A 21,140-nucleotide genomic window follows, 5' to 3' on the forward strand; every position below is an offset into this window, starting at 1 on the left:
TCACGGGGGGGGGGGGGGGGGTGGGGGGGGCGGGGGGGGGTGGGTGGTGTGGCTGTGTCACCAAGGTGGCTGTGAGTGTCCTGAGGGGAGTCACAGTGAGGTGGCTGTGAGCATCCTGAGGTGAGTTACAGGGGGAAGCATGGGGTGGGGTGAGGAGGCTGTGAGTGTCCTGAGGTGAATTGTGTGGGGAAGGCGGGGGGGGGGGCGCTGACTGTGAGTGTCCTAAGCTGAGTTAGGGGGTTGGGGGTGGCTGCGAGCGTCCTGAGGTGAGTTACTGAGTTAGTTACTGAGTTACCAGTATGTGGCTGTGTCACAGAGGGGTCACAGCGCGGTGCCGGGGATGGCGGCCGGGCCAGTGCTGCGCGCGCGCAGCGCCCTCCCGCGCCGGCGCCCCCCGCCCCCGCCCTCCGCGGCGCTGAGGTGGAGGAGTCGCCCGGGGCAGACGTGGGGCTCTTGCCGTGGGCGCGCAGGGCGGGAGGCCGGAGCACTGCTGCCTCGGAGGACGGCGCGGTGTTTCAGTAGAGTTTCTGAGGGAAAAGCTGAGGTAAATCAGAGAGAACTGAGTGAGCTTTGTAGGGGAGAAAGCTGAAGTAACTTCGCAGGGCCGTTTCGGTGTCAAATCTGAGGCAATCTGTCTGTATTACCTCAGGGTAACGCTGTCTGAGGGGGACAGTGAACATTGTGGAAGGAAAAGCTGAGGTAAGTTAAAGGAGACAAAGGTGACATTTTTGACAGAAAACCTGAGGTAATTTAGATGAAACAAAAATACTTTTTTTGGAAGTGTGAATCTGCAGTGATTTGTGGGGGGAGCATATCTGAGGGAAAGTCTGATGTAATTCAGAATACAGGCAGCATTTTGGACAGGGAATCTGATAACAGAGGGGACAGAAGTAATATTTTCAGCTGAAAATGCGAGGTACTTTAGAGGGTATTAAACAACTGTTTTTGTAGGAAAATCTGAAGTAATGTAGAGAGGACAGATGGTATTTTGGAGGGGATAGCTGAGGCAACTTAGAGGGGACCCACCAGACAATCTTTGTGGAAAATCTGAGGCACCTCAGGATGCACAGGGTAAGCATTATCAAGGGAAAGGCTTAGGTTTAAGGGGTACAGAAACGCATTATGGTGTTTGTCTTCCCAATTAACTGTAACGTGTGATGGAGCCCTGCTTTCCTGGAGATGGCTGAGCACCTGCCTGCTGATGGGAAGTGGTGAATTAATTCCTTATTTTGCTTAAAACAAGTGCTTGCTGGCACCCCACCTCTGGTAGGAGCAGCTCAGTGAGAAACAGTAAGGAAAAAGTACGCCCAGTTAGACCACCACTGCAGCACTCCAAATAGAACAATGGGCACCTAAACTACTTCAAAGACAATGGTGGAAGTAAACCTGACCCAGGGTGTGAGAGTAATAGCTGATGATTCACAGGGGAAAGGACCTGTTTGGGTCAACATAAACAAAACTATGAAATATACTGAAAGCTCCAGGGAAAGTTACAATCGTTATTTGTGGCTTCCTGAAGGAAAACCCTGAGAGGTAAATGCTTCCTCTTAGAATTTTGAATGGGGCAAAGACATTACTATAGGAATTCCCCCATTGTCATCAAAACTAAAATGTGGGCAAGAAAGCATGAGTTTACGTCAACAAAGTGGTTCTCAGCCAGGGCTTGGATATCCTTGGAGTAAGATATACTGTGTCATAAGTGACAGAACTCTGGGAAATTCTGAGCTGGAATCAATGGAACCCAGAATGGTTCATCCAAATCCCATAGCAATAAGGGGGAGGACCTGGGGCTGGAAACAACTCATGAGTGGTGTTGAGTCCCTCCTCAGTAAATATATTCCTTGCTTCATTCTAGCCAACAGTCCTAAACAACCTGGTAATACATAATTGCATTAAGATTCTAAATTGTACCACAATAACACAAAATGGGAAAGCATACCTGTTTCAGCCTGGATCCTTCCTGAAAACGGGACCCTACTCCAGAACATGTGTAACTGTTGGGGATACCAAATCCCACTGGGAAATTCTACAAACATGTCACCCTTCACGTGAGGTTGCACTAGTTCCCAGAATTTTTGGGGCGTTCCCTGGCCTCACTTACCAATAAAAGGTGTGAAAGTAGATAACAATTTCTGGATGCTACTGCTCCATAACCAATGTGATTGTACTGACATGGTCTGTTCTACCCCTTTGGGCTTGGCCTGGGGATATTTGGATGGCAGATTCTACTCACTCTTAAACTTACAAGAGCAAAGTAGTTTGTTTTGTGGGTTGTAAATGCCTACTATGTGTCCCTCAAATTTTCAAATTTACAGTACCATATAAACACAGGAGATGGTGACAGAGCTCTGAGGTCCAGACCTGTCCAGACTGTGTGGTACATGGTGTTGCAATACCCAGCTATTACACATGGGGAAGGACCATTTCTTTAATGTTGGAAAATATTTATCCCACGTGTAACCCTTAAATGACATCAGGTTTTTTTAGAAAATATTACTTGGCAAATACATGTATTAAGTAACTGGACAAGACAAATGTTCTTGGGAACCCAAATTTACAAGTACATCAAGTATCTAAAATGGCCCTGCAAAGTTAGTTAGCTTTACACATGTTACTACTGAAAGAGCAAGAGTGTGCGGAATGTTAAACCTCACCAAAAGTGAATGTTGTATTACTATTCATAATGCTGCCACCACCATTGAGGAAGCATGTGAGAACATGAAGGAAGTTGCTGGCCAAACTGGAGAACTTTTCCAAGTAATGCAGTCCAAAGACTGGTTTGATGGATGGAGTCAAAATCCCTGGTTGGAATCACTTCTTCGATCATTGGGACTAACAGGGTGGGGAAAATGGTTTATGCAAATAGGACTAATGTTGTTGATAGGATTCCTTTTCCATACAATAGGCACAGGTATTGTTTGATGTATGGTAACCATTTATGCTCTTCTGTCTCTCTTCTGTCCTACTATATGCTAGGCAAAGGATCACCACCCTTGAAGACAAAATCCAAGAAGCAGCCAAACAACTCTTGAAGTCATGAGGTGGAATGAGGAAATATTAACCAGTTCATGTTCACCAGTACGCAAAGCCCCTCCTCAGCAATGGAAAAGGACAAGAGATCATGGGTTAAAAAGTCACACGCCACCTCTGTCCCTATCTGCTACCTGAAGACTCTGTCAGGTGTGTAGAGATTGCAGATCCAGGTCACATCAGACCCAAGTGTGATGAAAATGTTCTCTCTTCTTCTATCCCTATTTTATCATCAAAATCAAGTATATGAAATTCAAGATTACTTTTGTTTTCTTCTATGATGAGATTAAGAATTCAAATTTAGGAATCTTTCTCTCTGACATACCAATTGCAATAAGCAAATCAGCCAGAAAAAGCCGCTGTTACACACCAAGTCTTTAACTAATCCTCCTTAGAACTAGATCCTGCACAGATAATTCAAAACAACCTGTCCCACACACACCGAGTGGGGTGGCAGCTGCTTGGAGGGCTCCCCCTGTAACCAGGGGGTATCTCTGGCCCCGGCCTTTCAGAGGTGTGGGGCCAGGTGTATGCCCCCCTTGTTCTCGGGGCTGGGGCCCCAGCCCCCTGGCCTTTGGCAGTGAAGCTCCGCTGCCTGGCCGCCAAGTCTCATTCCTGTTGCTGTGGGGGAAAGCCGAGCTCTGGGGCTCCCTGGGTGTCGACCTGCCTGTAATCAGGTGGCGGGTCTGGGAGCCTTTTGCTCCACTGGCAGCCTGTGTGGGGCGACCCCCTCGCTTAGCGGGGCAGCCCCTGACTATCGGAGAGAAGCAGCCTCCATGGGCCTTCGGGACAAGGGCTGCCCTGTAAGGTGGGGACCAGCCAGCACCCTGGGGTCCCGGGCACTTTGCGGTCCAGGCAGTGGCTGGAGCCCCCTGGCAGGAGGGGTGTGGCAGCTCTTTGGCTGCTGCTTCACATGCCCAGCTCATTTGCCCAGGGACGCCTGCCTCCAAGCCCAGTTCCAGCACCAGCGGGAGCTGTGCTGTGTGTCATCGCTTTGGTGAAATAACTCTTGTTGTCTCCACAAAAAGGACAACTTTTTGGGTTTGGGTTGTGAGATTTTCATCAGATACTTTTTTAGTGGACATTCCTTTTGTGATTGTTATTTTCAGCATGTTTCTGCGTTAGGTGTTTAACTGTGGGGAACTGGCGTATTTTGTATAATGGATGATTGTTTCTGTGGGAGAACTCTTTTAGGTTGTTTGCTTTATTTTGTGTGTCAATTGGTTTGGTTTTATTGCAGCCTCCTCACAGGGTTTAAAGTTTCTGGACCCAGTCCTCCAGAGAAACATTGTTCTTTCTGTTCAGTAAGAGCATGTGTGGCTTCACTTTTCCCCATTATTGTATGTGCTGATTCTTCAATAAAATATTTTTTTAAACTGTGTGTTACAGTAATTTTCATACCAAATCTTTCTGCTACTCATGCTTGTAAGGTTGTACTATTTGTGTTTTTTCACCTTTGCAACAGCAGTTGCAGTTCCTGCTGTCAGGAGGTTGTTGTGTATTTATTCTAGGTTGTTCCACATGGCTCTCGGGTATCATGAGAGGTGTCCAGTACATGACATTGCATTACTATAGTGGACATCTTACAGGGTAGAGCTCCAGGACAGCTGACGGGTGTCCGGAGTTACTTAAGTAACTTAAGTAAGTTAAGTTAAGCAAGGACTTAAGATCTTGCTTAACTGGTGCGCAAGGATTATTCTGAAATCCTTTCAAAATAAAAAAACAAAAGGGAGCATGGCTGCACTGTTGCACTTGGTGTTATTTATGTATGTCTTTTACTCAGCACATGTTTTTAAATAGCTCTGAAAGCCTATAGTAATAGAAGTACTAGAGGAGAGAAGCGTGTGTTGTAATGGTGGGGAGTTTTTTGGGGCCGCATTGTGGTACTGCATATTTTGGGGGTCTGGAGTGGCTGCTTGCAAGAGCTTGGCTGAGCGCACTGGAGGGCAGGTGAGGCTCTGCCGGCTTTGACAGCATTCACAGCCTGTTGCCCAGGTGGTTTGTTTACAGAAAAATACAGAGTTGTACATTTAACATACAGGATATTGTTAAGTTGTTTAGAGGCAATACAGAAATTAATAAACCATGTAAAGTATTTGAAAAGGATAGGAGAGTAAGTTAATGTGAGCAAGTGCTGGCTGGCAGGATCACAAACTCCATTAAGGTTGGATGTTCCGCCAAGTGGTATGTAGCTTCTGATTCTGAGCATGCTCAAGGTATCTGAAGCCACAGGAAGAGATTCCTTCCAGTAAACATTGGCGGGGGGAGTTTACTTTTTTGCAAGGAAGACTTTTTAAAAGTTGCAGAGGTTTATTCTTTATGCGTTGCCTTTGTTACTCGTTTCTAGTGATGGTACGTGGCTGTGCAGTTTTTCAGCTGTTAATCCCAGGGAAGAGGGCCTCTAAACAGAGCAGCTGGGCTTGTCCCAGCATCTGGTGTCCCTGCCTTGCCCTGGAAAATAGGAAGTGTTTGGAATAAACCCACTGGTTGGTGAAAGTGACAGCTTTGATGTGAAACTCCTGGGGAGAGATTTTGGTGTCACTTAAGGGAGTAAATGGCAGGTGCTGCAGTACTGAAGTGGGATCTGGCAAGGAGCAGTTGGTGCCAAACGGACAGCACTGCCTGGCATGGCTGTGGCCCCTGCCATACGTTTCTCCTCGGGGTCTCACCAGTGACATCCTCCTCTCAAGTGGTTCCATTTCAATGCTTGTGGTTGCAGAGCAGACAGTAATTACCAGCTGTGCTGTTGTACCTTGACGTCCTCGAAGCGAGAAGGGTGCTGTTCTGTTTCTTATTAGGTATGTTGTGCTACTAGGCCAGACTTAGAACATGCCGGACACGGGAGGGCCTCAGCTTGTTCAGTTACTGATGCTTTACATAAAGCAGTAGCAGCTCAAAAAGATGAGATCATGACGGGGAGCTATGCTTCCCAACACAGAGACCAACACTGCATGCGTTTGTGTTCATGGGGAAGTGGTGGTGATGGGGTGAAACTCATCAATAAGAAGGATTTCGCTGCCAACTTATGCTTGCAAATGGAAAAGTGCACTCCATACAAAAAGTAGTCCTCAGATCTGCCTGTGGAGGAAATATGTTTTATTAACATTTTTCAGAAGAAGTCAAGGTTCACCTTGCAGTTTGTTTCCAAAGTTTAAGTGCTGTATGAATTAGACCTCTGCTAAATCTCCAACTGCACTTTCCCAAAAACCTGCTTGCTATTGATAATTCAGCTCCAGAGACTTGAGTTCGTTCAGTACCGAAAACCTCCTCGAGAGGGCACGTCCTGGGGGTGACCGTGGCCCGTTTAACACCGCTCGCTCACAATGTGGGCATTCCAGCCATTGCCGCTCTGGTAAAAAGTCCTGTACATGCAGACTGACTTGTTCTGCTTTATCGCTGCAGAGGTGAAGCAGGCCTGCAGCTGGGCCAAACCCCACCTTGTCTTGTGCCTCCTTCCACTTCTCTCCGCGGTGAAGTGCTGCGTTACGCTGCGCTGCTCCTGGCTGTTGGGCCAGAGCCCTGCCTGAGCGTTGCATTTTCCCTGGCAGGAGCCTGCTTCTGAGCAAACTTTGGCTCCCTGGAAGTGCCTGTCTTTGGTGCCCCAAAGGTGCAGAAACACCTGGGGAGGTCTCCACAAGAGCTGTTGTATCACAGGGTAAGGGGCTCCTGCTGGGGCCTCTTGCCTGCCTGGGGTAACAGGAGGATGGAAGGAGCCCAGGACAGCAGCATTTTCAGACACTTGATTCTGTACCACTTGGAAACAATTGTGTGGCTACAGCAGAAATGGTTGTGTTTGCTGGAGGGCCCCCAACTGCCACCTCGGTGCTCGTAAAAACTCAGTGAATACGTTGAAGAGCACTCACGCACCAGCATTGGTCTTTAGTAGGAGTCCGGGTAACTTCTCCCCTGCTACAATCAAGATTTTTTTTTCTTTCCCTTTCCCTTTTAACTTTTACTTGTGTCTTCAGATTTCTCTTTACAAAAGCTCAGTGATTCTTTTTGTCCTGACCCACAGCCTGTCTCCTGGAGACTTAATGTTTCAAACTAGGGGGTTGGCCTAGACAGAGGCGGAAGGAATTTCTTCAGGCCGTGTTTTTCTGTGGCAAAACTGACGCACAGAGAGATGAGGTGACCCGCTTCCTGCCCCTGAAGGAGACTGTAGGAGAGATGGGGATGGGGGACCCGAGCTTCCTAGCTCTGCTGCGGGAGCCCAGAAACACAAGGTTCTCCAACCTCCTAAGCAAACAGAAGCAGACAACAACGGGTAAAAAAGCTGCCTGGGAGGCACTTGAAAACCTCCCTCTGCTCCAAACAATTTGTCATTATGGACTGGGAGGAATTGCTGAGTGACTAAGCATGGCACAAGGCTGGTTGCGCGGCCAGATGTGGCTGGAGGGCTGCTGGTGTTTGTGGCTCTGTGCTGAGCAGGGTGATGCAGGGCAAGCTGAGGGCCTCTGGGGAGAGCTGGCATCAGGCCTGGGCTGTCTCCCCCTCTGCCCCGCCACCCGGGTGTCCTTGGGGCAGGAGGGCTGAGGAGGCACGCCGGCAGCACAGGCTTGCTGGCTCGTGTCAGCGGCAGAGGCAGGGAGCGGGGAAAGCCCTTCCTGGCTCAGCCTCGGTGCAGCTCCCATTGTCCCCGCTGACAATGGGGGAGAAGAGCGAATGCTGGAGCTGATGACACAAGCCCAAGCACGGGGAGCAGCTGGCTGGCTGCTGAAGGGAAGCACTGTGTGCTGTGGCGACAGCCGCTGCCCTGCCAGTGCTGCCAGGGTGAGCGCCAGGCCTGACAACCTCCAGCCTCAATGTAGAACCCGGCTCCGCTCTGCCTGAAAGGGGCGAACCTGCCTGCCTGTGTTTAACCTGCCTGTATTTAACCTGCCTGCCTGTGTTTAACCTGCCTGTATTTAATCTGCCTCTTTTCAGAGCAAGGAGCTTCCCAGCTGGCTTGGAGCACAGGGGGGACCCTGCAAGCAGCTCTTTCCAGCAGCTCTTCTCCTCCGGAACTAGCCACAGGAACCCACACGGTGAGAGTTAACCACCCTGGCCCAACGGTTTCTTCATAAATAAGGGTTATTAATAAACAGTTTCCATTCCTTATGGCTCAGTCGGTAGGAAGGGGAAATTGGGGAAAGCTATTTCTGTTTTCTGTAGCTTGCATTATTCATCTCTCCCGAGAGAGAGATGAGAAAGCTAGGCTGGGGCTGGGGAGCAGAGGCAGTGCAGTGCTCTGCGCCCCTTTCTCTGCCCAGCATCTTCCCAGGAGGCCACTAGGGGCTTCTCCTTTCCCACACAGGTAAATTTCCCCAGGACAAAGGGGTTTAAAGCTGCTCTGGGAGTCAGCGGCCTGTCTGGGGCTTCTAATGCCACACAACCTGGGATAAGCCCCTATAGGTACTCCCCTTGACTGCCAGCTTAAGGGGGGGGACAGGGTGTGTGTGCGCTGTGTCACAGGGTAAGGCGTTCAGCTGGTAGAGGAGGGGAGTTTCACCGTCTGAAGTGGCACCTTTTCCCGGTTCCAACTCTGTCCATGTTGACTTTCATACAAAGAGCCCATGGGACGTGGCACCCTTGCAGAGAGGTTGAACACAGGCTTTCTGGCCCCCCACCCTGCAGGTAAGGGGCACAGCTCAACTCTGAGCTGGGAGCTGAGTTATCTGCCAGACCTGCCCAGTTCAGCTGGCAGAGATGTTTCTCCTTCCCCCAGGGACAAGTCTCCCTTTAAGCTCAGCAGAGATCAGGTTTGCAGGGCACGGTGTGGAAAGCAGCTCTCCCATCCCAGCAGCTGCGTGGGGAAAAAAACTAGCCCATGCCAAGCACCAGCAGGATGCATTACTGGCTGCAATGGGAGGCAATGAGGAGGAGGCTGGAGCAGGCAGCCAAGCACCACTCCCACTCAGTCTGGAGACCAGATGGAGCAAACCGAGAGCTCTGTGCCTCAATCAACACCCTCTTCCAAGCTGAGCTGGCTCCTAGTGTCCTGGCTGGCTCCCACAAGGATTTCCAAGTCTCTTGCAGGAAGATTTTAGTGGCCTTGGGCAGGAAGGGCTAGAGGCCAACAGAGATGGTCACCCGCTCCTCCAGATGGATAGCAGATCTCAAGGAGAATGGCTCTACTCTGGTTGGGCAGGAAAGCCGCGCTGCTGGGATATTGCCTGGTGGCTCCCAGATCCCAGGAGGGTAGAAAGGCAGCAGTGCTAAATGAAGCAGAGATTTAAGAGGGGGGAGATCCTACACTGTAGTGAATACTCACTGCTGGCAGCCTCCCAGAGAACCCTCTCTTCAAGGCAAACCACCACAACAAGCGGGAGGGCTCAGCATCCCCATCCTTGGGGCACTCTTGCATGACTGGGTGCAAGCACAGAGCCAGGACTTTCTGCTAGTCACAGCGCACAGGCAGACAGGGAGGAATGAGGGAAAGGGAGGGATGTTCCTGCTGGCAGGTGTGTCAGTGCAGGGACTGTCCTTAGTGTCAGTGCTGGGTCCTCACATGCACTTCCCAGCCCTGGATCCCTCTCTGTTAGACTGAGGCCTCCAGTCTCTGGGGGTTCTCTGTACCAAGGATGCAGCCATGGAACAGGTCGAGGCTACCAAGGCAAACTGCAGGCAAAGCACCCTGGCAGAGCTGGGACTGTGTGTGAGCCAGCCATCTCCTTTGATGAGCTGGTGTGGCTGCTTGAAGCACAGCAGACCCCAGGCCAGTGCTGCAGCAGGAGCTTTGCCTGCCCCTGTTTTCCATGGCTGTGTGCAGGAAGGAGGGGAGCACAGTCTCCTCCACCCCCGCTCTGTGTGGTGGTGCCACAAAGCCCAGGGGCTTCGTATCTGGGCCATGCTACATATAGCATCCGTAGGGCCTCACTGGGCTCCCGAGGGCCATTCTGTCTCTCCAATCAAGGGCAAAGCTCTTCTGCAGCCACGCTTTCTTGTCCCTCAAAGATGGGGTGGGAAGGGCCCAGGTTTGGCTCAGTGCAGTGAGAAGCATGATTCCTGTGCAGCTCTCCTACCAGATGGAGCTCCGGGCCTTGCCCGGCCTGCCAGCCGGAGTGGGGATGTGCAGGGGCAGGCGCTGCGCTGCGCAGCAGGTGAGCATATCCATCAGTCCAGCCTAGAGCTGCGATCTCTGCCAGATCTGCCAGATCAATAACACCGATTCTCAGATACCCTCCCTTACTCCTCCGTCTCGTAACTCCCCAGCTCTAATGGCCTCAGAGAAGATGCCAGGAGTCTCCCCCCAGGAGTGCTGCCCCCAGGTCCTGTCAAATGGGACCTCATGTCTCCCCCCCCAGCAATTAGCAGTGGGAGAGCAAATCGTTGCTGGTAGGGACCGGCTGCTGCGTGGGCATCCTGCTGTCACGTTTTGAGCAGGACCCAGCATGTAGTGCTGCGCAGTGATTCACAAGCAGGAGGAAGAGAGAGAGAGACTCTCTTCTTCCATGTTGGGGGATAGGCTGAGGGCAGGGGAGAGATGTTCCTCTTGGAAAGGATGTGCACCCACCTTTCTCCTCGAAGAGGGGTGTCCCCTACAGCAGGATGTCCTTGGGGCAAGGCCGGGTTTTAATTGCTGCAGCAGCACCAGACACCCGAGTCATTGTCCCCCTTGGTGCTTCTGTGCCCAGCCTGCCTCCCGCAGCTACTGGGGATGGTCCTTGAGCTACTGGGAGCAGCGATGCCCCCAGCACACTCCAGCAGAGCAGAAGGATGCCCCACATGCCCTGGCTTTCTCTCCAGAGCTAGGGGCAGCTGGGCTGATCTGGCCTCCTAGGAGAGCTGCCTGTGCCCTGCCTCTGCCTGCTTGTCCGTCTGTCTTGCTGCATCGACCCGTGCCTGCTGGTATCGGCACTGCTGTGCTGCACCATGTCTGTCTGGCTACCTCCTGGCCCCTGTTTATGCTTGGCTGTCTCTCTGTCTGACACCTGCCAATACAAATGCTGCCTGCCCCCCTCTCCATTTGTTGGTCTGTCTGTCATCATCAGATTTTCTCCTCCTCACCCTTTTCTTTTCCTTTGGCCAGTATCTGGAGGCCTCTGCATTAGGTGTGACTTGGGGACTGATTTTCTCTGGTTTATGGATAGCAGCCAGGCTGCAATCTGCAGTGAAGGGACTATCCAGCAGGAGAACCTCTGCAAGGAGCCTCCTGTAAATACCTAGGCAGGATGCTCGCTGCCAGCACTGCCCAGAAACTGCACAATCACGCCTGTCTCCACAGCACCACAAGGAAGAGATTTAAAGGGAGCCAAGACCTCTTGTAATGGGACTTGGGCAACTGCATTCCTGCAAAACGCAGCCCCTTGAGCTTGGACCCCCTGGCTGCCTGTGCTCGCATAGCTGGGGGGAGGGTGGGGATGTGGAGGGGACATAGTTGTAGAGATATGGCGCTAGATGTAAAAGCGAAGTGTGCGTGTGAGCGCACGCATGTGTGTGCGCATGGTTACATGTGCTGCCCCACATCACAGCTGTGTCTTGACGCAGACCTCGCACTTGCATTTTTTGCAACCTGACAACCTGGCAACACACCTCTTGCGTTTGTCTGTTTGCGTTGCATCGATCTGCTTCCAGTCGTGGCTTTCTGTGTCAGTTTGCCATGCCTTTAATCCTGTCCTTCGCCAGCACTGTCAGTCTGTACCATCCCAGGTCACCAGTGTAGTTGTGCTGCTGTGCACCTGCAGCAGCATATGACCCCCAGCCTGGGTCCGTTCGATAGGCAGCTGCCACAGCAGATAGGGTCAGGCCTTTGCCCTCCTCACGGCAGCACGCTGGGGGCCCTGCTGCACGTGCCCTGGGCCAGCTGGGGTGTCCGGCCCCGTTTGGGGCAGCATGCCCGCAGCCCACGTAGCGAGCAAGCAGGCAGAGGTCAGATTTTGTAGAATTAGCAAAACCCCACGGCACAGCCAGCTTGCAAAACCTCAGCACTCGAATGTCACCTGGGATCAGGTTTTGCTGGAGCAGAATACGACTTTTCATATCAACTTTCACAGTGCCAGCCCTTTTTGCAGAGCCCGGCCAGGGGGTGCGGGAGGAGGCGAGGACAGGGCAGGCCATCCTGCATGGCTCCGTTCCTTCCTGGGGTGCCTTGGGACCCCAACTCCCAGTGATGCTGCCCTCCTCTCCTGTCATCCCCACCTTGCCCAAGAGCAGGGAAGAGGTCTTTTGCCGGGCTGCCTTCTGGGTCCAAAGACATTTTTTGCCTGTGTAGGAGCAGCTCACTGAGCCCCTTCCCAGCCACGTGGGGGGGGACCCAGCCCGTGTTCACGTCCCCACTGCCACCAGCCCCGGGCCTAAACCTTGAGGCTTGTGGCCGTTGGCAGCACGGGCAGAGCTTCAGCTGCGTCCCCGCAGTTCCACCATTCCCTGCTTGGAGACCGGTGCTGCCTGGGTCTGTGGTGACCTGGTGCAGGCTGGCCTCGTCGGGCCTGCTCGTTTGGGGAGGGGGAATACTTGCCCCCTCCTCAGCAAAGCCCAAGCCAAGCTCTTCTTTCCGCTTCCAAAGCAGAGCAGCAACCCAAACCAGGGGAGGGTGAGAGCTGGCAACTCCTCTGCAAAATGCGATGTTCCCATGGCGATGGGAAACTGCCGCCCTTCCCAGTCTGCAGAAAGAGGGGAACGGGAAGGGGGGGGCAGGGAGACGGACACACCCGCCCATCCCCCGCACCACTGCGTGCCCCGCCAAGCCCCCTTCCCCCTGCGCAAGGGGCTGCCCCCCGGCCCCGGTGTCCCAGCCTTGGCCCGAGCCCCCCGGGGCCGGGACAGCCACAGCCCGGGGCGGGGGTAGGCCCGCAGAGGCAGCCCCCCGCGCAGAGGCAGCCCCTCCCCCCGTAAAGGCAGCCCCCCCCCAGAAGGCAGCCTCCCCCGCAGAACCAGCCCCCCGCAGAACCAGCCCCCCCCGCAGAGGCAGCCCCCCTCCCCCCCAAAGGCAGCCCCCCCCCGCAGAGGCAGCCCCCCCCCTCGCCGCAGGGCCGGGGGCCGAGCCTCCGTGACGCCGCCCCGCACTGATTTGCTGGGGCCGCCCGCCCGGCCCTTCCCAAACTGCGGGAGCGCCGCACCGCCCACAGCCCCGCCGGGCAGCAGCGCGGGCAGCGGCAGCAGCGCGGGCAGCGCGGGCAGCACCGGACAGCGCCGGCGGCCCCGCGGGCGGCAGCGCGGGCAGCACCGGACAGCGCCGGGCCAGGTAGGCACCGACCCGCCCGCCCCCGCCCCCAGCGGCGGTGCCCTGGCCCCGCGGGGAGGGGGCACGGGGCTGGGGCCGCTCCGCAGTGCCACCCGCTCCCCGGTGCGCCGGTGTGGCAGGGGGACCCTCTCGTCCCTGCCGCGGTGGCGGCGGGCAGGGGGATGCTCTGAGGGGGCAGCGGCCGCGGAGGGGGATGCTCTCCGTGCCGGGATGCTCTCCGTGCTTTCGCATCGGTGCCGGTGCCCCCCCCCCCCGCCCAGCACGGGGACTGCGGCATTGCTCCGTGGGCACGCCCGCGCGCGCACCCCCGCCCCTCGCCCCCCACCTCCCGCTCCCACGCGTGGCTGCTGCGCCCCTGCCCGCTCCCCGCAAAGGGGCCAGCGCCCACCCGGAGCCCTCCCGCCCCCTGCAGGGCCAGGGCACAGGTCTCACCCGCTCCGCTTTGCCCCCAGTGCCCGGGAGCCCCCGTGTGCCCCCCTTTTGCTGGCAGCTCCCCCCCCCGCCCCCCGTCACGGCCAGGCTCGGGGCCGGGGACTTGGTTTCTCTCAGCCCACCAATCTGGCTCTCTCCTTCCCCAGCATCACTCAGCCACCGCACCACCATGCCCACAGCCCGCTTGTCACCCTTGGCTTGTCACGGTGGTGGGCACAGGGGTACGGACCACGGCACTGTGGCCCCAAGCAGGTGGCAGATACTGCTCTGCCAGAGCCGGAGTCACCCCAACACTGAGTCACCCCAACGCTGCCATCCTCGGGGGTCCTGTCCCCACGCAAAGCCTCTGGGATCATGCAGGAGCAAGAGCTAGCTCCGCTCCCGGCACCACTGTCAGGAGGAGAGAAGGGGTACAAGGGATCCAAGGGCTCCTGAACCCAGAACCTAGAGGATCTGAGTGCTTTTGCACACAGCTAGGAGGAAGCCCCCTCTCTGGGAGCTTATTTGCACTGATTTTCTGGAGGAAAGCCTGGCTGTGACCTAGATAGTGCCCCAGGACACTGAGAGAGGAGTGGATCCGAGCTGAGAAAGGACAAAGCAAGGGACAGGGGCTGGTCTCCTACATCACGCATTTGCCCCCATTTGCAATGTCTTGGTTGCCAAAACCAAACAGAAGGGAATTTTTCTTCCTGGCCAGGGTTTGGGGTTGCAGATATAGAGATCTTTCACAGCTTCAGAGTGAGCAAACGGGTTTGGTATTTCCTCCCAGAACATTTCGTGAAAGACCCAAAAAATGCTAAAAAGAAAAATCCAGCTGGTTGCAGTGCAGGCAGTTCCTAGCTCTTCTCTGGATGCTTGGGCAGGCTCAGAGGGAGCAAACTGGGGGTCTTCTGTCCCCTCTGCCAGCCTGGAGCCCCAAAGGTGGTAATTTACCTCCCCCTCTTGGACCTGCCCCCACACCCCCAGCCTGGAGGACCGACTGCAGCGCGCTCGGTGTGTCCTTCAGCCCTGGTGTCTGCTTTGCTGCTCCCCCACCCTCTCCCTCCATTCCGCATGTCTGCGGCTGGATTCCCTGTGCAGCTGCTTGGCTGGGCTGCAAACCTTTAATTGATTCCTTTCAGCTGGATTGGAACCCCCAGCAGCCCTGGGGTTTTGACAGCACATCTGCGGGCTCCTTACCCACCCAGACCAGCAGGCAGCTTGAAGGGAGAGGAGCATCATGCCAGGGACCCAGAGGGTGGACTCTGCCACCCCAAAGACCTTCCACCCCATGGCCGGGCAGGCTCAGCTCAGCTCCTGGAGACGTGGTGCCATCCCTCGGTGGTCTTGGCTCCCTGTCCAGCTGCCGTGTCCCTCCTTTTCACTGCTCTTGGCCCCTTTCCCTCACTGCATTGCAATGAGTCATCTTTGCTGAGCTCACCCGCTGGAGCCGCAGGGGGGCTGGCAGGCCTGGCACCCGCCGGCGCGAGGGAGGGTCCCTCACCTGGCAGCACGCTCACCGTGAGCCGCAGCCCCCCGGCCATGATGTGCAGGCACCGGGGCACATCCCGATTTCTCCTGCCTGTCCCTCGAGTGGGCACCCAGCCTGGGCACAGGGCAGGAGGAGGGGAAGGCGGCACGTGTGGGCCTTGCTGCAGGCAGCTGCAGGTCTGCGCCACGCTCATTTCATGTCTGACGCAGGGGATCCAGAAAAGAGACCGTGGCCAGCATTGCCTGGGGATGTGGGAAGCACAGTGCCCGATTCCCTAGCTCGTTGCAGGGCTAGCTGGTCCCTGCGCAGCGAATCAGACCTCATGACGAGGAGCAGAGGCTGCAGAGCATTACTTGTGCGAGAAGAGGCAGCCTGGCCACCTGTGCCATGTGTGCCCATGTCTGTACCACCAAGGGCCCACATCTGTGTGCTGGGGCCATGGCCTGGCTAACTGCCTCTCTCTCTCCCTGCCCAGACTCCCCTTTTGCTGACAGCACCTTGAGCGGAGAGATGAACCCCACCGTCAGCATCGCTGTCATCCTGACAGGTACAGCCGGCAGACACGCATCCCCTCCCTGCTTTCCAGTGAGCCTGAGCTCAGCCCAGAGCAGCCGGGCAAGGGCCAGGAGGCTGCACAGGCATCCCCAGTCCTCACTGTTCCCTGCCCAACCCCTGCTTGCCTCTCCCAGTGCTCCAGGCTGCCCACTGCCAGATGATCAAGGACCTGAGTGCCTGTCTGCTGGGCCAGAGCCTCCGGGTGGACTGCCGTTATGAGAACAAAACCAGCAACCCCCTGACCTATGAGTTCAGCATCACCAAGGACAACAGGAAGCATGTCATCCACAGCACCATCAGCGTCTCTGAAAATGTCTACCGAAGCCGAGCCAACGTCACCATGCACAAGAACCTGGTGTGCCTCTACCTGCAGAGCTTCACCACCAGTGATGAAGGTGTCTACATGTGTGAGCTGAAGGCCACCAACGACTACACTGGCAACCAGATAAAGAACATCACTGTCATCAAAGGTGAGACGGGCAGCGGCACCTAGCCTCAGTCCCTCCTTCACACCTGCTCCTTGGCTTGGCAGGGCCAGTAGAGAAAACCACAACCCCCTATGGCATCCCCAAACCCAGCCTGAGCCCCATAAATACTTCCCAGCCCTTGCATGCCCTTCCTACTGCAAGCAGAGCGGTCAGCCCCACAGATGGCCTCACTGCCCCATCTCAGGGTGCTTACCCCTGTCTGTCCTGGGCGCTGCCTTGGGTGCATTGATCAGGTGTCCTGCCACTGGTGATGCTTCACAATCAATCCCAGTCACCAGTCTGCTGGTGAAGGGCTGAAGAGGTCTGGGCTCCAGAGCGGGAGCGCAGTAGGGATTTTCCACACTCAGGTCCCGCAGGAGCAGTCCTCCAGCTGCAGAGCCCTTCGTCTTACCTGGTGCCCATCCCCTTGTCTCCTCAGTCAGGCAGAGGCAGGGTTATGCTACCCAGGGTCTCTGTGCCCCCCAAAAGCTTTGCCACCACATGGGCACAAGGTGGGAGGGGAAACAGGCAAAGAGGCCACGATGGGACTTGGTTGAATTTCTGTGTCAGAGACAAGGCAAGAAGCTGAGTCCCAGTACTCCTTATAACACCCAGCCTGATCCCTGTTCCCAAGGGATTTCATCGTGTCTCTTCTCTCCCTCCCTGTTCCCTGTCCTCACAGACAAACTGGAGAAATGCGCCGGCTTCAGCCTCTTGATCCAGAACACTTCATGGCTCCTGCTGCTTCTCCTTTCCCTGCCTCTGCTGCAAGCCGTGGACTTCGTGTCCCTGTGAAAGGAAAAGCACACACACACACGCACACGCACGCACACACGCACACACGCACACACCAAGTACCCCAGCAAACCTGCCTCCCCCGCCAGAACGCAGCCCTTGGAAAGAGAAGCTGAACCATTTGGAACAAGTGAAAACTCTCTGTGTTATCTCTATATAGCCGTGTATCTAACGCTAACCACCGTCCTGTGCCGAGACCCACCATTACACGCACACATGCCCTGCTCCGAAGCATGGTGGCTCCGCTAGGCAGCGTTGCTTCTCCCATCACACCTCCCCTGCTCGGTAGGCTGGCTGGTTTGCTCGTGCTGGGAGCACTGGAGTCTCAGCCCTGCACAGCCTGCTTCTCCCATCCCTTTAACTTTTGGGGTTTGCCTGTTCTGAACTGGGGAAAGACAGCTGGACTGGCAGGTAAGAGACAGAGATGATGCGAGAGCGTGCAGAGGGGTCCCCGCGCCGGGTGCTGTGCCCACAGCCCCTGGAGGGGATGAGGCTGCCGGCGTCCCTGACCCACCCTGCCCACCAGCCAGGTGACTTGCTGATGCCTCAGCCTGCTCCTCTCGGCCTGAATCACCCCGAGCTGCCGCGACTGGGAGAGGGCAAGGCAAGCCCTGGCTCAGAGCAAGCAGGGAAGAGACAGAGGGACCAGGGGAGGCACAGGATGATGCTGGGCCTGGCCAGGCTGTGAGGAGAGCGGGGAGCAGGTCTGGGAGACACCCATCAAATGCCCCTGCCTCCGCAGTGCTCTTCTGGGGCTCTGGGAGGGGGGCTCACTGCAAACGTGCTTTGGCAACAAGTTTTTCCTAATCTGTTTTTTGCAGCTGGGCTGGAAGCAAGGCCTCCTCCAGACATCACCTGGCACCTTTGGGCTGCCCGAGCCAGCGACACCACTCGCTCTCCTCGGGGATCAGCCCTTAGCTGTGACGAGAGAATTGCTGCCAGCCCCCACGCGCAGTGGAGGCAAGCAGAGCCTCTCTGAGCTAGCCACAGCCCTGCCTTCACCCCTTCTCCCCTCCCCAAGGCCCCCAGAGCTGGACTGAGGCAGCGGTGGGGAGGGGGCTCCCCTACGGGAGCCTGCACAGGGATTCCTCTGCACCAGCACCCTGTGTTCCCCAAGGGAGCACCTGGGGGCCCCAACCCCTCCAGGCACGCGTCCCGGTGCCTGGCGTGGGTAGGCTCAGCAATCTTCCTCCAGTCCCACCATACCGCTGGGAGGAGGCCGTGTGCCCCCTCCCTTCTAGCATTTCCCTGTCTCCATTTAAGAGCAGAAAAGGGCCTACAGGCAGCCCAGCTCCTGGCCACCACCTCAGTAAGGCCAGGACCTCCTCAGGGGGCAGCAGGAGCAGGGAAAGGGATGCTGAGGCCAGCCCAGGTGCGCCCTGATGCCCCGCAGGACCCCGAGGAGCTGGTGGGCTGCTGCCCCGGTGTCCCCAAAACCTGGCAGCTCCCGGGCAAGGAGCAGCCCAGCCGGCTGTGGGAGAGAGACCGTAGGGACAGCCCTGCTGTGCCCTACGCAGGGGAGGGCATGGGGGCAGGGGGAGATGCAGGTAGGGGCATCGGGGTCCGTGGGGTGAACCCCAGCCCTGCTGAGCTACCCGTGCAGCGTGGGCTGTGCCACCAGGGCTGAGAGCAATTCACAGCAGCGGCTCCCCACTCCTTGCTCTTCTCCAGACACCATGAGCTGCCTCCTACCCCTGTGCCCATTCCTTGCCCATCCCTGCCTGCTTGCTTGCTGTCTAGTGCTGCTGAGGCCACATATAGCCGAGGCCTGGCTGTGCCCGGCTCCCTGGGTTTGCTGGTGGGCACCGGGGCGGGCGCAGAGCCCAGCCGGCAGAGCACGGATGCGTCTCGAGTCTCATTTTTTTGTGAACATTTGTAGTTGTTTCCACAGCTTGTCATAAAAGAAATTCTGTTCAGGGGGATAAAAAAAAAAAAAAAGAACCCTATGAAAAGCAACAACAAAAAACCCCTGTCCTCCGGGAGTGTTCCTCTGTCTGCACAATAAAACCCTAGGTTGTGTGTTGAAGCCACGGCCACCCGTGTGTGCAGCGGTGGGGCAAGGGGCCGTGGCGGGGCTGGGTGCCAGCCTGCAGTGAGGGCAGGGACCGCCTGTGCTGGGGGGGGGGACCCTTCCCGGGCAGCCCCCACCATTCCTCTCCCAGGCATCCAGCAGCCTGAGCCCTGCGGGAGAAAAGCGGGCAGGGACAAGACTTGCCTTTCCCAGGGAGGGTGATACCCTTCTGCCCACCTGGAGCACGGACCCCTGCACCCAGGCCCTTAGCCCCATCCCCATCCCATCCCTGTCCCTATCCCATGCCACTCAGTCCTAGAGACCCCCCCTCCTCGCCCCGCTGTGAGCCAAGGCTGCCCACTGTGCCGGCAGGGAGGCAAGGCAGGGTAGGTACCAGCGGGCACCCCAGGGCCGGTCCTGTCCCAGCCATCCTCCGGGAAGGGAATTGCTGGGACTGGGAGCACGTTTGGGAGCAGGGCTGGGTGTGCACGTGCATCCTGAAGCTCCTGGCCCTGTGGTGCTGTGCCTGTCTTGCCAGGGTCCGTCCTGCTGCCCATGCCCCTGCACACTGCCCGTGGGGCTGCCAAGGGCCCCGCATCGCCGAGAGCAGCTGGATCAGCCATGCATCGCTCCCTGCCCGGGGTCAGGGTGCTGCCCCGGGAGCTGGGGACCGTGGGGCACACTCCCCCTCAGGATTGGGAGCAGGGCCCTGCCACCACCCTGTGACACCGCCGATGACCCCATAGCAGCCTCCCAGGGTAACGCTCAGATGCATCCCTTGCCCAGCCCTCCCTGTTTTTAAGGGCTGGAGCCAGGCAGGAGGGAGGAAAATGCCACCATAATTACATCCCTCCTAATTATCCTCGGCAGGTGCTCACTGAGTCACAGCCGCTCAGGCGCTGACATACCACGAGGCCTCGCCACCCTGGGCAGGTCAGGCGTTGGGGAGCGGTGCCCGGTGGGTGCCCTGGTGTCCCCGTGGAGCCATGAGGGGTGGGTGCGCTGGTGCCCACGCCACCACACCAGCTGCCCCATGCCCACCTCTGCTACAGGCTTAGGGGGTTCTTCTCCCTACGACTTGCCCCGAGGGGGGCAAAATCTAGACGACCTCCTCTCCTTACCTTGATGCTCCAGACCTTACTGGCAGCCACGGGCACCCCCTCTTTCCACCTCCCTGACCCCCACACCACACTGTGTCCCGCCCTGCTCCCTCTTAACGCTCTGTCCATCCTTTCTCTCCCAGAACTCCATCTCCCTCTCCAGATCTCTCTCCTCCCCACACTTACCCTCAGCCATCCTTCCCACAGCCCCCCTGCCTCCGCAGCCTCCCCTCCCAGCACCCCCTTGCCTCGAGCCACCAGCCCCCTCGGGTTCACGTCCCCTTTAAGCCTCTCCAAAGCTGGAATGCGAGAGGAGCATTTCTTCGCCCTGTGAGGTCAGATAAAGACACTATATTTATCTAGCCGGTAACCTGAGCTGTGAATTTCTGCGGTGGTGTTTTTACGCAGCCCCACAGCCCTCTGGCTCGGCCCCCTCCGGCTATTGCGTCCGTGGGGCAGCCCCTTCCCTGCGAAGGGCTCGGGTGCTGCTGGCCCCTTCGCATGGCTCGCTGTCCTCCAGCCCCAGAGGAAGCACCCTGAGAAGGCAGGATTGGCTCCCCACGCTCAGCCCCACAGGCATCACCCCACGGCCAGCCGCTCGCCCCTCGCCATGCCGGCCTCATGCCCCTGACCAGCCACCGGCCACCTGCCCCACCAACCCACACGCAGGTGAGTGGAAGGGGTGCCACGGGGACACCGGCCCCAGGGAGGGGGGCTGCAGTGCCAGAGGCTCAGCGGTGCCAGCAAAACTGCCTCCCCTCTTCCTTCAGCTGGGTAAAACCGCGGGGCAGAGCTGTGCAGTCGCTGCACCTCCAAAGAGCAGGATCAGAGCTCGCGCATGAAAACCTGGCAGCTCTGCCAGCCAGCGCGCTCCCCAGCACCCGCCTGGCCCCCGGCGCGGGCAGAGCTGCGTGCCCAGGCACTTCCCTGGGGTCCCTTCTTTTTTCCCACCCGCAGACCTCAAAGCAGTAACGCATGCCCTGGGTCTTACGTCAAGGTTCCCCGTGGGGTTGGGGTTTTACTGCCCTGGGGGTGGCCCAGGAGCGGCAGGCAGCAGGTTGCGCAGCTGGGTGGGTGTGTGTCAGCAGCACTGAGAGAGTCCAGGGCGATGACTCCT

General features: G+C 56.9%; 1 protein-coding gene and 1 long non-coding RNA gene across 3 annotated transcripts; both read left to right on the plus strand.

Moving 5' to 3' along the window:
* The first annotated feature begins 425 nt into the window (after nt 1–425).
* LOC114016125 (uncharacterized) lies at nt 426–8,094 on the plus strand. 2 transcript variants are annotated; one of them, XR_008735452.1, is made up of 3 exons: nt 426–699; nt 2,977–3,180; nt 7,954–8,094. It is a non-coding gene; the product is annotated as an uncharacterized LOC114016125 (long non-coding RNA). The 2 variants fall into 2 exon arrangements; XR_003560425.2 differs by lacking the exon at nt 7,954–8,094 and having other exon boundaries at nt 426–544; nt 650–699; nt 2,977–4,313.
* Nucleotides 8,095–13,036: 4,942 nt separating this feature from the next.
* Nucleotides 13,037–18,938, plus strand: THY1 (Thy-1 cell surface antigen). Its single transcript, XM_055728671.1, has 4 exons — nt 13,037–13,192; nt 15,571–15,642; nt 15,785–16,120; nt 16,800–18,938. Exons 2-4 carry the CDS (start codon nt 15,606–15,608, stop codon nt 16,910–16,912), a joined length of 486 nt encoding a protein of 161 aa, XP_055584646.1. The 5' UTR covers nt 13,037–13,192; nt 15,571–15,605; the 3' UTR covers nt 16,913–18,938.
* Nucleotides 18,939–21,140: the final 2,202 nt, after the last annotated feature.

The sequence above is a fragment of the Falco cherrug genome, chromosome 17, assembly GCF_023634085.1.
Source record: "Falco cherrug isolate bFalChe1 chromosome 17, bFalChe1.pri, whole genome shotgun sequence".
Taxonomy (NCBI): domain Eukaryota; kingdom Metazoa; phylum Chordata; class Aves; order Falconiformes; family Falconidae; genus Falco; species Falco cherrug.